General features: G+C 37.8%; 2 protein-coding genes across 11 annotated transcripts in view; one reads left to right on the top strand and one right to left on the bottom strand.

Annotated features, from left to right (window-relative positions):
- otx2a (orthodenticle homeobox 2a) overlaps positions 1 to 12921 on the top strand; it is a 238883-nt gene that overhangs the window by 150337 nt on the left and 75625 nt on the right. For all 6 annotated transcript variants that reach the window (XM_073908412.1, XM_073908452.1, XM_073908639.1 and 3 more), the window contains one exon: positions 4535 to 4573. The gene's annotated coding sequence lies outside the window, so the exon portion shown is untranslated. Of the gene's footprint in view, positions 1 to 4534; positions 4574 to 12921 lie in introns of those variants that run through there.
- The window catches only part of gprin3b (GPRIN family member 3b), a 72027-nt gene continuing 63910 nt past the window's right edge, over positions 4805 to 12921 (bottom strand). For all 5 annotated transcript variants that reach the window (XM_068221741.2, XM_021477275.3, XM_073954863.1 and 2 more), the window contains one exon: positions 4805 to 7517. In XM_068221741.2, the coding sequence (XP_068077842.1) occupies positions 5661 to 7421 (1761 nt within the window). In that variant the 5' untranslated portion in view covers positions 7422 to 7517 and the 3' untranslated portion in view covers positions 4805 to 5660. The remainder of the gene's footprint in view (positions 7518 to 12921) is intronic.

Consider the following 12921-nt stretch of genomic DNA (forward strand, 5'->3'; position numbering starts at 1 on the left):
TCTATCTATCTATCTATCTATCTATCTATCTATCTATCTATCTATCTATCTATCTATCTATCTATCTATCTATCTATCTATCTATCTATCTATCTGTCTGTCTATCTATCTATCTATCTATCTATCTATCTATCTATCTATCTATCTATCTATCTATCTACCTGTTCATCCGTCCGCCTATCTATCTATCTATCTATCTATCTATCTATCTATCTATCTATCTATCTATCTATCTATCTATCTATCTATCTATCTATCTATCTATCTATCTATCTATCTATCTATCTATCTATCTATCTATCTGTCTTATCTATCTGTCTATCTATATATCTACCTGTTCATCCGTCCGCCTATCTATCTATCTATCTGTCTGTCTGTCTGTCTGTCTGTCTGTCTGTCCGTCCGTCCGTCCGTCCGTAGGTCTATCTATCTATCTATCTATCTACCTGTCTGTCTGTCTACCTACATGTCTGCCTGTTTGTCTCAAATTCAATTGAATTGAACATAAATTAAGTTGTCCAAAAAAGCCCTCAAGAATTTTATCGATTCGGTTCATTTTAAATTAATAGTTTCAACAAACAGCAAAACTATGTTCTGAGTGTAGATAATAGAGTAAAACAGCTCAAAAACCAAACCTAGTGCCTTGACTCAAATGGCAGTGCATTAAAAACATACAATACAGACCAAACCAGAGCCAAGTACAGTATACCAGAAGGACAAAGAGACTGAAACAAGGTGTATGTGTGTGTCTGTATTGCACAAACATATGTAGGGCAAATATTCCACCGGGAGCTCCGCCATGAGAGGAAGCACTGGAGCTCTTCCAATTATTTAATGCAGCAGCAGCAGGTAAACAAAGGAGAGCTGTGATAGAGACGGCAGCTGATGCAAAACTGATCAGACAAACCGCGGAGAGAGGCTGTGATGTAATCTCCTGCCGCTCCTGGCCCATAGAGAGCTTTATACACACTCCTGCAGGAGAATAGACTGCGATACGTACTGTCAATGCATGAGAACTTGCTGGCTTTGCAGGAAGGAGAGCTGCAGAATTCCCTGCAGTGAATGAGAATTGTGTTACAGTATGGTCTGGGTCTGCAGTGTAAAAAGGGTTTCTTGCTGATGTAACATGCAAATTGATGAGAATATGATGGTTTTCGGTGGATTGAGGGATGTAGGATGTATTTTTTTACTTGAATGAAACTATTTTTTAAATTGAAACATTTGCACTTCAAAACAATTATTATTTAATTAGATTTTCATTAGATTTGTCCTGTTTCCAGTATATATATATATGTAACGATTCATAAAGCAAGTAGCATTTCCTTGACAGACATTTTTTAAATGTAAAAGGGGGGAGGGGGGTCAATGTTAAGTACATTTTTCTATAAAACAAGCTAAATGATCTGTCAGTGTGGTATGCAAGTAAACTTGTTTTTAAATTATTTTGTTTGCTTTAAATGGCACCGATTTTACCTCTTTTGCAAGATGTAAGATGAGTCTTTTGTATCTCCAGAATGTGTGTGTAAAGTTTCAGCTCAAAACCTTCATCAGATTATTTATTATACCTTTCAGAACGTTGGAATCTTCTGCTCTGTACACAATGTAGCTGGTTTTGTTGCCTGTGCCTTTAAATGCAAATGAGCTAGTTCTCCCCGCCCCCGTTCTTACCGTGCCTGTCAAAGTGTGCATCAATCTCCAGCTGCATCAGATAAACAGCACAGTGACAGACATGAAAGAAGCAGATCTTATGTAATGTTTGTGAGAAATACTACAGTAAGAACTTTCCCAATGATTATTTGATGTATTTGTTGTGGAGTTGATTCAAGCCTTTCTGCAATGATGAGTCATACACAATGTCGTTACAAAGTTCAGGCACATACATACACACAGTGCACGTTTAACTTTACACTGTTTTTGCACAGCAAATGTGACAGAATACACGTTAATATCCACTGCTGTATGGATATCTGTTATGTTAATGTACAAAACAAATTTGATTTAACGTGTACAAACTGGGATTGAAGCGTCTTTTAGAATTGTACTGACATGCGGCTGTGGTGATTAAGTAAAGATGGTAAAATCACTGTAATTCATTACAAACATGCACTGTTTTAAAAACGTATCAAACTTGTGAAACGCATTCTTGATCATGAGGATTGATGATCACAGAGAGCTGAACAGATCTTTTAATCCCAGTTGCTTTGCCCACATCCTGTCTTGTTGATATAATTATACCAGTTACTACAGAGACATGCTAATACACGGCTGTCCATCAATTTGGTGGGTGGGGAAACCGCACTCCTACAGCCTCAAAATGGGAGGGATTTGGATAATATTTTAACGTCAGGAAATATATATATAAAAAAACTTTTCGTCTTAAATCACTCCAATATGACTGTGGACACACTATACCTACACTCAGATCTGTCCAAACAGCTTACAAAAAATTATTTTCATCATAGGTGCCCTTTAAAAAGATTTTTTTTTTTTTTCAAGAAAAGGGTTCTTGCTTTAAGAATTTTTAGATATCTTGACTAGAAACAAGACAAAAACTCCTAGTAAGAAAAATAAGAACGTTGTTTTGTTTTTGTTCTTACAACAAGCAAAATTATCTGCCAAGAGGGTCAGTAAAATAATCTTATTTCAAATCGAAAACAATTATTTCTTTTCAATTATTATCAAAACGATTATTTTGTTAAACCCTTTTACAAAACCAAACCATTTTTTCACCAGAAATCTAGAAAACGCCTTTTGATTTAAGATTTTTTAAAAATATTTGAACTAAAAAAAAAAAAAAAAACATTTTTTTTGTTTGTTCTTAAAACAAGCAAAAAAATATAAATAAAATCTGACAATAAGTTATGATAATCTTAATTCAAACCAAAAACAATTATTTATTATCAATTATTATCAGACTGACTATTCTATTAAACCCATTTACAAAACTAAAAAAAAAAAGTTTTTACTAGAAATCTAATAAATGTCTAGATCCTGATTTAAGATTATATATATATACAAGAAACAAGACAAGCCATAAAAAAATATTTTTTTTGTTTTTGTTTTCCCAAAAAAAAACAAGTAAAACACAAGCAAAAGTCGTTTTGTTTTTGTTCCTAAAACAAGCACAATAACCTGTCAGTGGGGTGAATAAAAAAAAATTATATTTCAAACCAAAAACCAGATTATTTTATTAAACTCATAGACAAAAACCAAATCATTTTTAACTAGAAATCTAGAAAATATATAGAAAATGCTTCTTGAATTTTAGATATTTGGACAAGAAATAAGATAAAACAATATAAAAGAAAATATTTTTGTTGTTGTTTTCAGAAAAAAATTATAAAAAAAATTTAAGCTGCAAGCAGCGATGAAAGGGACCTCGCACCTGGGCTCACAGCCTCCCAGTGGCAATAGGATGACAGTGGACAATAATAATTTAAGCCGATATATATGGATAAAAAAGAAACTGAGAAAATCACAGATTTATGCCAAACTTCCTTCTGTCAGCAGGTGGCGCTATAGCTGTGACTCTACAATGGTATTTAGATGTCTTCAGCAGACACATCTCACCCAATCTGTGTATTTTCAGGCAGATCAGACATTGTGTGGCTTAGTTATGAGTACTTTCTGTTCCATGGTGATACACTGAATTTTGTCAGTCCACCACGGACACACCCTTTGGCGAAATCTCTAGATCTTTACATTTTTACATTACAAATGCCTTTGGATTAGGCTGACAAAACTTGGATTCAATCTGATTAAATTTCTAGAAGGAGTTTGTTACAATGTAAAACATGTTATTTCCTGTTGCCAGTATAACCCCACTGGTCCTACACCACCCAACCCGCTCCAAGCTGATATCCAACAGGCAACCATCCGCATGGGAGTCGATTGCTCTACCAAGGAGGCTAAAGACCATGGCCTCTAGTGCCTGTCGCTAGAGCACGTTTAGAGGTCAGAGGAGCGAGGTTTACCTGAACAGCAATTACTAGCTGGTTACACCAGCAGGTGCCACTATAACTGTATATTGGCATTTAAATGTGGTCAGGCTTCCTATCAAACGTGTGGATTTTGAGGCAGATCAGACAATGCACTCTGAGTTATAACAGCTTCCTGTTTCATGGCAAAACATCATAGTTTGTGAGGCTGCCACGGACACACCCTTCGACAATCTTCACAATTTAACCTCGCCAAGGTCTTTAGATTACAATACCCCATTTTGGTGTTGATCGAATAAAATCCCTAGGAGGAGATCGTTAAAGTACAACGCCTGGAAATCCAATAAAATATGACCATTTCCCACTGAAACATAGATATCAAGAGACCAAAGTATTGCAGATGCCTTTTGTTTTGATTTAATCCTATATACAACCACATAGCATCCATACAGCAGGGCACTAATAAACTCCAGTAGGGTGGCAGCGAGTTTATTTTTGAAATCCAAAGGGAATCTATTAGCACTCTTAAAGATTGTGCGAATAATGGAGAAGGCTGTGCATTTCTTTATATTTAATATTTGTTTTGTTTTAAACAGGGCTGACAGAAGCAGCTGGACACCCAGAGCAGAATCATGGTTAGTATTTTAATGCCTTATTGATTTAATTGGTTTTGATGAAGATTTGCAAATGACATGCACATGAGATGTAAACCGTGTACAGAAATCTCCCAAATACTGCCTGATGTATCTTTAATTGTGTCATTATTTCAGCATAAATGTGAGTGATTTTGATTAAAACATTATGCTGATCTTGATGAAATGTTTGGCAACCGCTGATTGCTGCAAGCACAGTCACAGATAAATGCATTTGTTTTTCCTCATTTTTAATATAAAATCATAGTAACAACACTGTTGGATTCTTGAACAGAAATAGGCTCAGTTTACACCAAATACGGCAACAAGCATTGTGAGGCTCTTTTTTTCTTAATTAAATAAAAATAAATTTAAATAGTCACAATTAATTAGGGTTACGAATCAAATGATGCAAATCATATATTTACCAAACATATCCTACGAAAGTTTAAAAAGATATATTAAACTAAGCAATGTCAGTAAAAAGGGTTATATGCATACATCTGCTCGTCAGTGCCAACATATTCTCAGGAGAGTTCGTAAGTATTTAACGTTTTAGCTAATTCAAACAATCTTGTTCATGAATAAATACTTTGTTGTTTGTTCATGTTAGTAAACACATTAACAATGCATCCCATATTGGAAAGTATGACCAAAAAAAAAATGAATGTGATCGTACGAATTAGCCAAAACGACAAATTGTTGCGCTTTCCCCATGAGATCGACACAGTGCATAATCTTGGGTAGTTAAAAGACTGCCATTCTGAACTAATAAACATGCAGATTACTACATTTTATCGTTACCGTTATTATATTTAATTATATTTATTGCCGTTGCACTCTAAACATCGTTATAGCTTTACTATCACCATAAATAATTTCAATCTTCTTCTAAAAATATTTTCCTCAAGACGTGACTGATCTCCACACGACACTCATCAAATCACTTTTAGATTCTACATTCGACAAACTCTTCAAACAAACAAAGCAAACAAAAAAAAAACTGAGCAAAATCTCCCCACATGCTTTGCACAGTCTTACGGAAGATCATCTTTAAACGACAAACAAACGTTTTTTTTTTTTGTTTGTTTCATTCCTGCACCGACGGTCTTGCACAACAGTTGGGTCGGCGAACGTTTTGAAACATGGACCTGAAGTTAACGTTAACCTGCCGCCTCTTACTGTTCTTGCCAGGAGGCGAAGACAAGGATTTTCTGAAAGTCGTCTGGGCGATTATCTTCTTCTCGTGCTCCTTGATTTTGCACTGAAGATGACTTTGAATGGCAAAACCCAACGACTCTGGATCTACCGATGCTCCGTAGACCTCCCACGTCATTCCTTGCTCATCCCACACAACATCATGCACACTTTTCTTCGATTGCTTGGCGTTTTCCTCCTCATCCTGGTCGTCTTTTTCAGGCATTAACTTTTTCGCTCCAAGCTTTTTTTTACTTTGCGGTGTGGAGCTTGATGTCGGAGGAGTGGCTGTGGTGATATCCATTGGAAGCTTTGCAGAAACACCTTCGGATTTAGATGTTGGAGTCTTAGTTGGCTTCTGTTGCAGATCCTGATCTGTTTTGTTGGATACCTTCACTGCATTTTGTGGAGCTGTCGTTGAAGCTGCTTGGCTCTGAAGGTGACAGGTAGTCTCGTTTGATTGCTTGCTTTGGCTGCAGGTCTCGATATTAATCTGATACACTGGTTGAAGCTGCGAAAGTCCTCTTTGGCCGTTCTGTAAAGGCTCTTTAGGCTTGGCCCCAAGCTTGGACTCTTTCTGAAGGTCGGCGTCTACGTGCACCATCACAGTCCCTGACTGTGAAGGCTTCGAAACAACAGATGGTGTGCTGCAATGAATCTCTGATGTGGTTTTCACCTCAACCACCACCGAAATACTGTCAGTCTCCTCAGGCAGCGGGCCAACCGCTCTCTGTTGGACTTGCTGAGAGAGAAGACTCGGGCTGGTGGCTGTAGATTGACTGCAGACCGTAACCACAGCCTGCACCTCAGCATCATGCCGTTGGTTGCCAAAATCAACAGCTGAAGTCATGGTTGATGCTTCACGGTAGAGTTTGCAATGGACCTCGGGAGCAGCTCCTTGCGTTTGGACTTCCTCGTCAATCGCTTCAGTGCAAACTGAATGACTTGTATTGGTTGATGCCACCGGGAGTCCAGAAGCGGTTCCTGGTGGTTTAAAGTCCTTGCAATCATTGCTACATGTGTCCTCTTTAGCAGTTGTGGATTGGTTCTTCAAAGGTTGCTGAATACTTACTAATGTTTCTGCTGATGATGGAGTGTTGCTGGTGGATGCTGTGGTGGTTATGCTGGTGGTACAACTCATATCTTTTGATTCAGATAAATGCGACTTGATTTTGTCACTGGGAGATGAATTCTTCTGAAGGGAAGGTGTTTCATTGTGCATTGTCTCTTTGCTTGCCCTTTTTTCCTCAACTACTGGTGCTTTTGTTGTGCTGTTGCCGTTTTTCTCCTTGTTGATGTTATGTGAATTCAGATTTGTATCACAATCTGTCACAATCTGTCCTGATGTCTTTATGTTCGTGTGGCTGTTTTGAGGTCGCCTGTGATCTTCGCTGTCATGACATGACATGTTTTTGTCTTCAAGGACAGCCCCTTCGAGGAGAGCAGTGTGGGAATCTTTGACGGAGGACTTGAGGTGCATATTATCCTGATCTGCTTTCGTTTTTTGGCCAGAGGAGCAATCCTGATTTAAGGTTAACTTTGGCTCAATGTCCCAGTTAGCATTTAACTCTTTATTTCCCAGAACGTCTATACTGGCGAGCTGCGGCAACATCTGAACTGTGACGGTCCTTTTGGGGTTTGGTACATTTTCCATGTTGAACGACTTGTGTGTGAAAATCCCAATTTAAAATATTCCAAACTGAATCGGTTTTGCTTCTCAAAGCCTGATATTGTCCCCTTCAAGGCTCCCCTAGAGCAGAGAGATAAAAATAATTTTAGATACACAAGAGGAGATGTACCCGCTGCTGTGTTTGTATGACCGTTATGAATAAACTTTGAGGGAATCAGCCTCAACATCTATCTGCAAAGCATAAGGGAACACAATAACCAGAAGCAAAATATAATAAGGGGGGAAATTGTTTCAGTGATGCCCTGTAAACATTTGGGGTTATTTATAACTGTAGAGAGCAGCTCAATAGGACATCCCAATAATATGAAACAAAAGTACAGCTAATCCATCATAAGCAATTACTCATAGCAGTGTCATCCTTTACTTCTTCAGCCAAGCATTATATCAATAGAAACCTTTTTTTGTGTGATATCAGTAAAGCACAAGCTTATATATTATTAAGATAAAAGAGCAGAAAACAAAAAAGCATTCAACTATAAAATACAATAAAACATATACAGTAAATATAATTAAATAATTAAGAGAACAGATTAGCATCTGGAGGTTATATATTGCAAATAATTAATTCTCTTTTGTTCATGTCGTCTACAGTTTAAGTCTAATATATTTTTTGATTGCAGTCGTTTAAAGTATAGTAATAACATGATCTAAATGTGTTTATATGTATTTTTAGATTCTGGGTAAGGCATAAAACTATATAATGTTCACCTAATTAAATTTTGTCAGGCCGACATCTCCCATAATTCTGATAAGTAGCCCAAACTGTCTGTCAGCAAATGTAGGTTTGTACATCTGCGCACACGTTCACGCAGATGTGCTGTTTGCGTGTGCACACGAGAGAGTGACATCGGTAAAAACAAATGCTGAATCAAAACTTTGTAAAATCCTGAATCAATATTGGAGTTAGTTTTGGTCACTGGAGGAAGGACAACAACGTGGCTGTAGTATTTCTGTTAAACAGGAAATGTTCTGTTTTAAAACTTTTTTAGTCATGCAAAGCTGATGTAGATTGTGCTGTGATGAATAGATTAAATGCACAGAAGTGTTGTTCAGTTTTTTCGGGCTGAAATAGCATGCAAGAATGGCTTAGTAATAAGTGTAATTCCTGCACGCCGCTAGCCCACCACTAAGCATACAGTAGTCGCTTTAGGACAAAGCGTGTGAGAGAGTGAGACCAGCGATACTTGCATGCATGAAATAACACATTTATTACAAGTTTTGCTGCTACACAGCTGAAAACGTGCTACATAAAATACAGTTTTTCATTGGGAAGTGTAGTATCATATATTACTAGGGATGTAACGGTATTGTAAATACCGTCATACCGCAATATAAATTTTTTTCGATATTACCGTAGTCGCATGACTCGGTAAAACTATAGGTCTTCTGAGAAAATTTGCTCAGGCGAATGAAGCGAACGGGAGGTACCGGAAACTACAATTCCCATCAGCCCAGGCTTGGCTATAATCCCTTGCGGTCTGTTGTCGCTACAGATCCAGTAATGCGGAAATGGAGTGTGCTGCTAGAAGCGGGGATCAAAAAGAGCTGGAAAACCCTAAAGCGGGTGTTGTCGCCGCGCGCGTACTGAATAGTGGTGTTGTCGCGCGAGTTCTTATAAGCTGTGTTGTCGCGCGCGTACTGAATAGCGGTGTTGTCGCGCAAGTTCTTATCAGCTGTGTTGTCGCGCGCGTACTGTAAAGTGGGGACGGAGGGTGTGTCGCGTCGCGGGGCACTTTTGATCATTTTGGAAGGGAACTTTCTATCCAAGACTAAAAAGGGCATGTGCACTGCACAGGTTGAGCACTGTGTGTGCACGTGCCTGCAAGTTGGGGAATAGGACTAATAACAGTCATGGGGACTGCAGAAACACAGCACACTGTTCAGATTGATGCAGACATGAGATCTCTATCTCACTCATGGTTTGTCCTCTCAAGTGGGGGAAAGACAATGGACAACATTACCCACTGCTGTCAACCTGGGCCAAGTCATATCTCTTTTGTCTCAGAAACCTCAGTCCCAAATGAGAGGGTTTTTTTCTGTTGTAGGGGACATTGTAAATGCCCAGAGATACCAGCTTTTACCAGATTATATTTATATGATAATTTTCCTTTAAACCCATCTCTATCTAAGTGAGTGAGTGATTAAATGTTGAATGTGATGAGTTTTTAACACTACTAAATTGAAACTTTATTTTTTTACATGGTTTAATAATTTTTTGTTATTAAAATTGAAGTTCCTGTTTCAAAGCTTACAGATAGATGACTAATTTGTATGTCATTGACACTTTTGGCACTTTTTTGGAGTATTTTCATAAGTTTTGTTTTTTCCTGTAAATGATTCAATAAATACCGTACCGTGACATTCATACCGAGGTATTACCGTACCGTGAAATTCTGATACCGTTACATCCCTATATATTACTATACATTTTTCTAACTGCCGAATGACATGATCCAATAGGCTGCCATCTTTAAGGTGCACGTTCATGATTTCAGGAGGCGTGGCTTTGGGCGGTAGTGGAGGGATTGTGTTTCAAACATATTATGCTAACGGTAAGCATTTTGGCAGATCACCTACTGCACCTTTAATGCATAATTATAAGAAAAATGGTTTGTCGTTGTCTAATGTTTACACCAAAAACCTGCTATCTAATATTCAATATAAAGGCCAATATGTATTTAAAAAAAAGGTGTTTATTGATTATAGATCTGCTATGCATACTACTTATTACCTCTGATAATCAACCTAGTCGATATGGATATTCGTAATCTTCACTTATCAAAATATCAGCAGATTAATCCATCGGTCAGCCATATCGGTTTATAAGCAGTCCATAAGCAATAAACACTGAAGTCAACACATCACATTATACTCAGACAGTATACTTTGAAGTATTGATTAATAGGCATAATAAACGGTGATAATTAGCGGTATGTTTAATGATCATTTGACACTTAGATATAATGGCGCTAGTCTATTTGCATTCATTCCACCGTGCTCTGTATCATTTTCTACTCTGAAGAGCTGGAGTGCAATTATTCTGCGTTTGACCTTAGCAACTCAAATAGCCCCGAGGAGCCTCAAAAATGGAAATCTGACAGTCAAACACAAACCGCAGCTGATTCAGGGTAAAGATCAGCCTCAGCAACACAGAGCAATGCTAGTTTTACCAATGAAGCCTTAAAGTAAGCGCCTACAACACAGACACATTCAAGGTTTAAGAGTATTCTAAGCACACAGAAGTTGATATTCATTCATTCATTTTCCTTTACCTTAGTCTCCATTTCAGTGATCGCCACAGCGGAATGAACCACCAACTATTCCAGCACATGTTTTATGCAGCTGATGCCCTTCCAGCCACAACCCAGTACTGGGGAACACCCATACACACTCATTTACACTCACACTCGGGCCAATTTTACATACCCAATTCACCTATAGTGCTTGTGTTTGGACTGTGTGGGAAACTGGAACACCCGGAGAAAACCCACGCCAACACGAGAGAACATGCAAACTCCACACAGAAATGCTAACTGGTCCACCCGGGACTTGTACCAGCAGCCTTCTTACTGTGAGGCAACAGTGCTACCCACTAAGCCACCTCAATATTACAGTATATTACAATACTGAACACGCATAATATTGTTATCATGGGTACTTTAAAATACTTTGAATATTTATTTCTTATTTACATTTTTAAGAGTACTGCCAGTGCCATTCATAACATCAAATGATTGTTTTTATTTTCAACCATCTGAAAATCTGCTTTTATAGGCTTATTGTTCGTTAACGCTGTACAATAAAGCTCTATTTAGCATAAGTTAATTTAATAAAACTCATGCAAACAACAAAAGCAATTATTAATATAAGGTGATGTTCATTTCTTAGTTAATGCTTAATAACTCACTAAAATGGAGTTAATATTAGTTTCAACTGGCAGCTAGCTCTCTGCAACTGTCACATGGTCGCCCACTAAAGCTAAGCAGGGCTGAGCTTGGTCTGTACCTGGATGGGAGACCACATGGGAAAGCTAGGTTGCTGCTGGAAGTGGTGTTAGTGAGACCAGCAGGGGGCGTTCAACCTGCGGTCTATGTGGGTCCTAACGCCCCAGTACATTGATGGAGACGGCTCAGTGAGCGGTGTCTTGCGGATGAGATGTTAAATCGAGGTCCTGACTCTCTGTGGTTGTTAAAAATCCCAGGATGTCCTTCGAAAAAGAGTAGGGTTGTTTAACCCCGGCATTCTGTTCAAATAGCCTCGGTCCATCAAGGTCTCCTAACCATCTTCATAACATCACTGGCTTTATAACTCTGTCTCCTCTCCACCAATCATCTAGTGTCTGGTCTGGTGCAATATGGCTGCAGTCGTGTCATCCAGGAGGATGCTGCACACTGGTGAAGGATGAGGAGATTCCCCCCATCCCCCAATGTGTAAAGCGCTTTGAGTGCCCAGAAAAGCAATATATAAATGTAAGGAATTATTATTATTATTATTATTATTATTATTATTATTATTATTATTATTATTATTATTATTATTAAACTAACATTAACATATTTCCAGAGTCGCTTTTAGGCAAATTATTTCACTCGGCAGCCATCTTTGAAACACCCCTCGGGCAGTATGCTCGGGCACTCTGTTTAAATGGGGAAACATCAAATTCTTCAAAATTGTTTGCCAAGCTTACGACTGAATTTCATATTAGAAACCACCAATAATATTAAACAACAGCTGTCTTCTTTATTTTCATTTCTAAACATCCAAATCACACATACTCTGCAGAAACTCACGTCTGGTCCGAGCCCCACCCCCAGACTATCGTCAGTTTATACCGATCGATGATTGGCTCCTGTACTAGAAGGCTGGATTTATTCGCCATATAGCGATCAATGATTGGCTCCTGTACCAGTAGGTGGGGCTTTATTCACCATATTGACCGTGAGATTTGAAGTGACATGTCTTGTGTTTTATACAGCTTTTGTTATTTCTCACTGTTAATTTTAATTCATTTACTAATAAGACTTTATTGTAAAGTGTTGCCTATTTTACTTTATTATCATTATAATAAAAAAAATTAATAAATTATACAATAAAAATAACTAAAAACATTTTTAATTATTATTTACTCTGAAAATGTATATACAATAAAAAAACAATTGTTATACCTATAATGCTGGGTTCACACCAAGAGCACTAGTCACTTTCTCTAGTTTACTCACAGGATGTTTTCCCCTCGTGTGAATTTTTCGCTTGAGTTCTATTATTTGAACCTGCACTGTAAACGTGATTAAGGCGAATTCCATGCTTTAGTGACAAACACGTGATTCTCGATTCCGAACCTAGCATAAGGTAACCTTTTTCGCAATATTGCGATAATACTGTAAATCACAATAAAGCTTCAGGAATTAATCGCCAACAAGACTATTACATTCATAAATCAATTATAAACTTTACCAACTACACT

The sequence above is a fragment of the Danio rerio genome, chromosome 1 (genome assembly GCF_049306965.1).
Source record: "Danio rerio strain Tuebingen ecotype United States chromosome 1, GRCz12tu, whole genome shotgun sequence".
NCBI classification, from domain to species: Eukaryota; Metazoa; Chordata; class Actinopteri; order Cypriniformes; family Danionidae; genus Danio; species Danio rerio.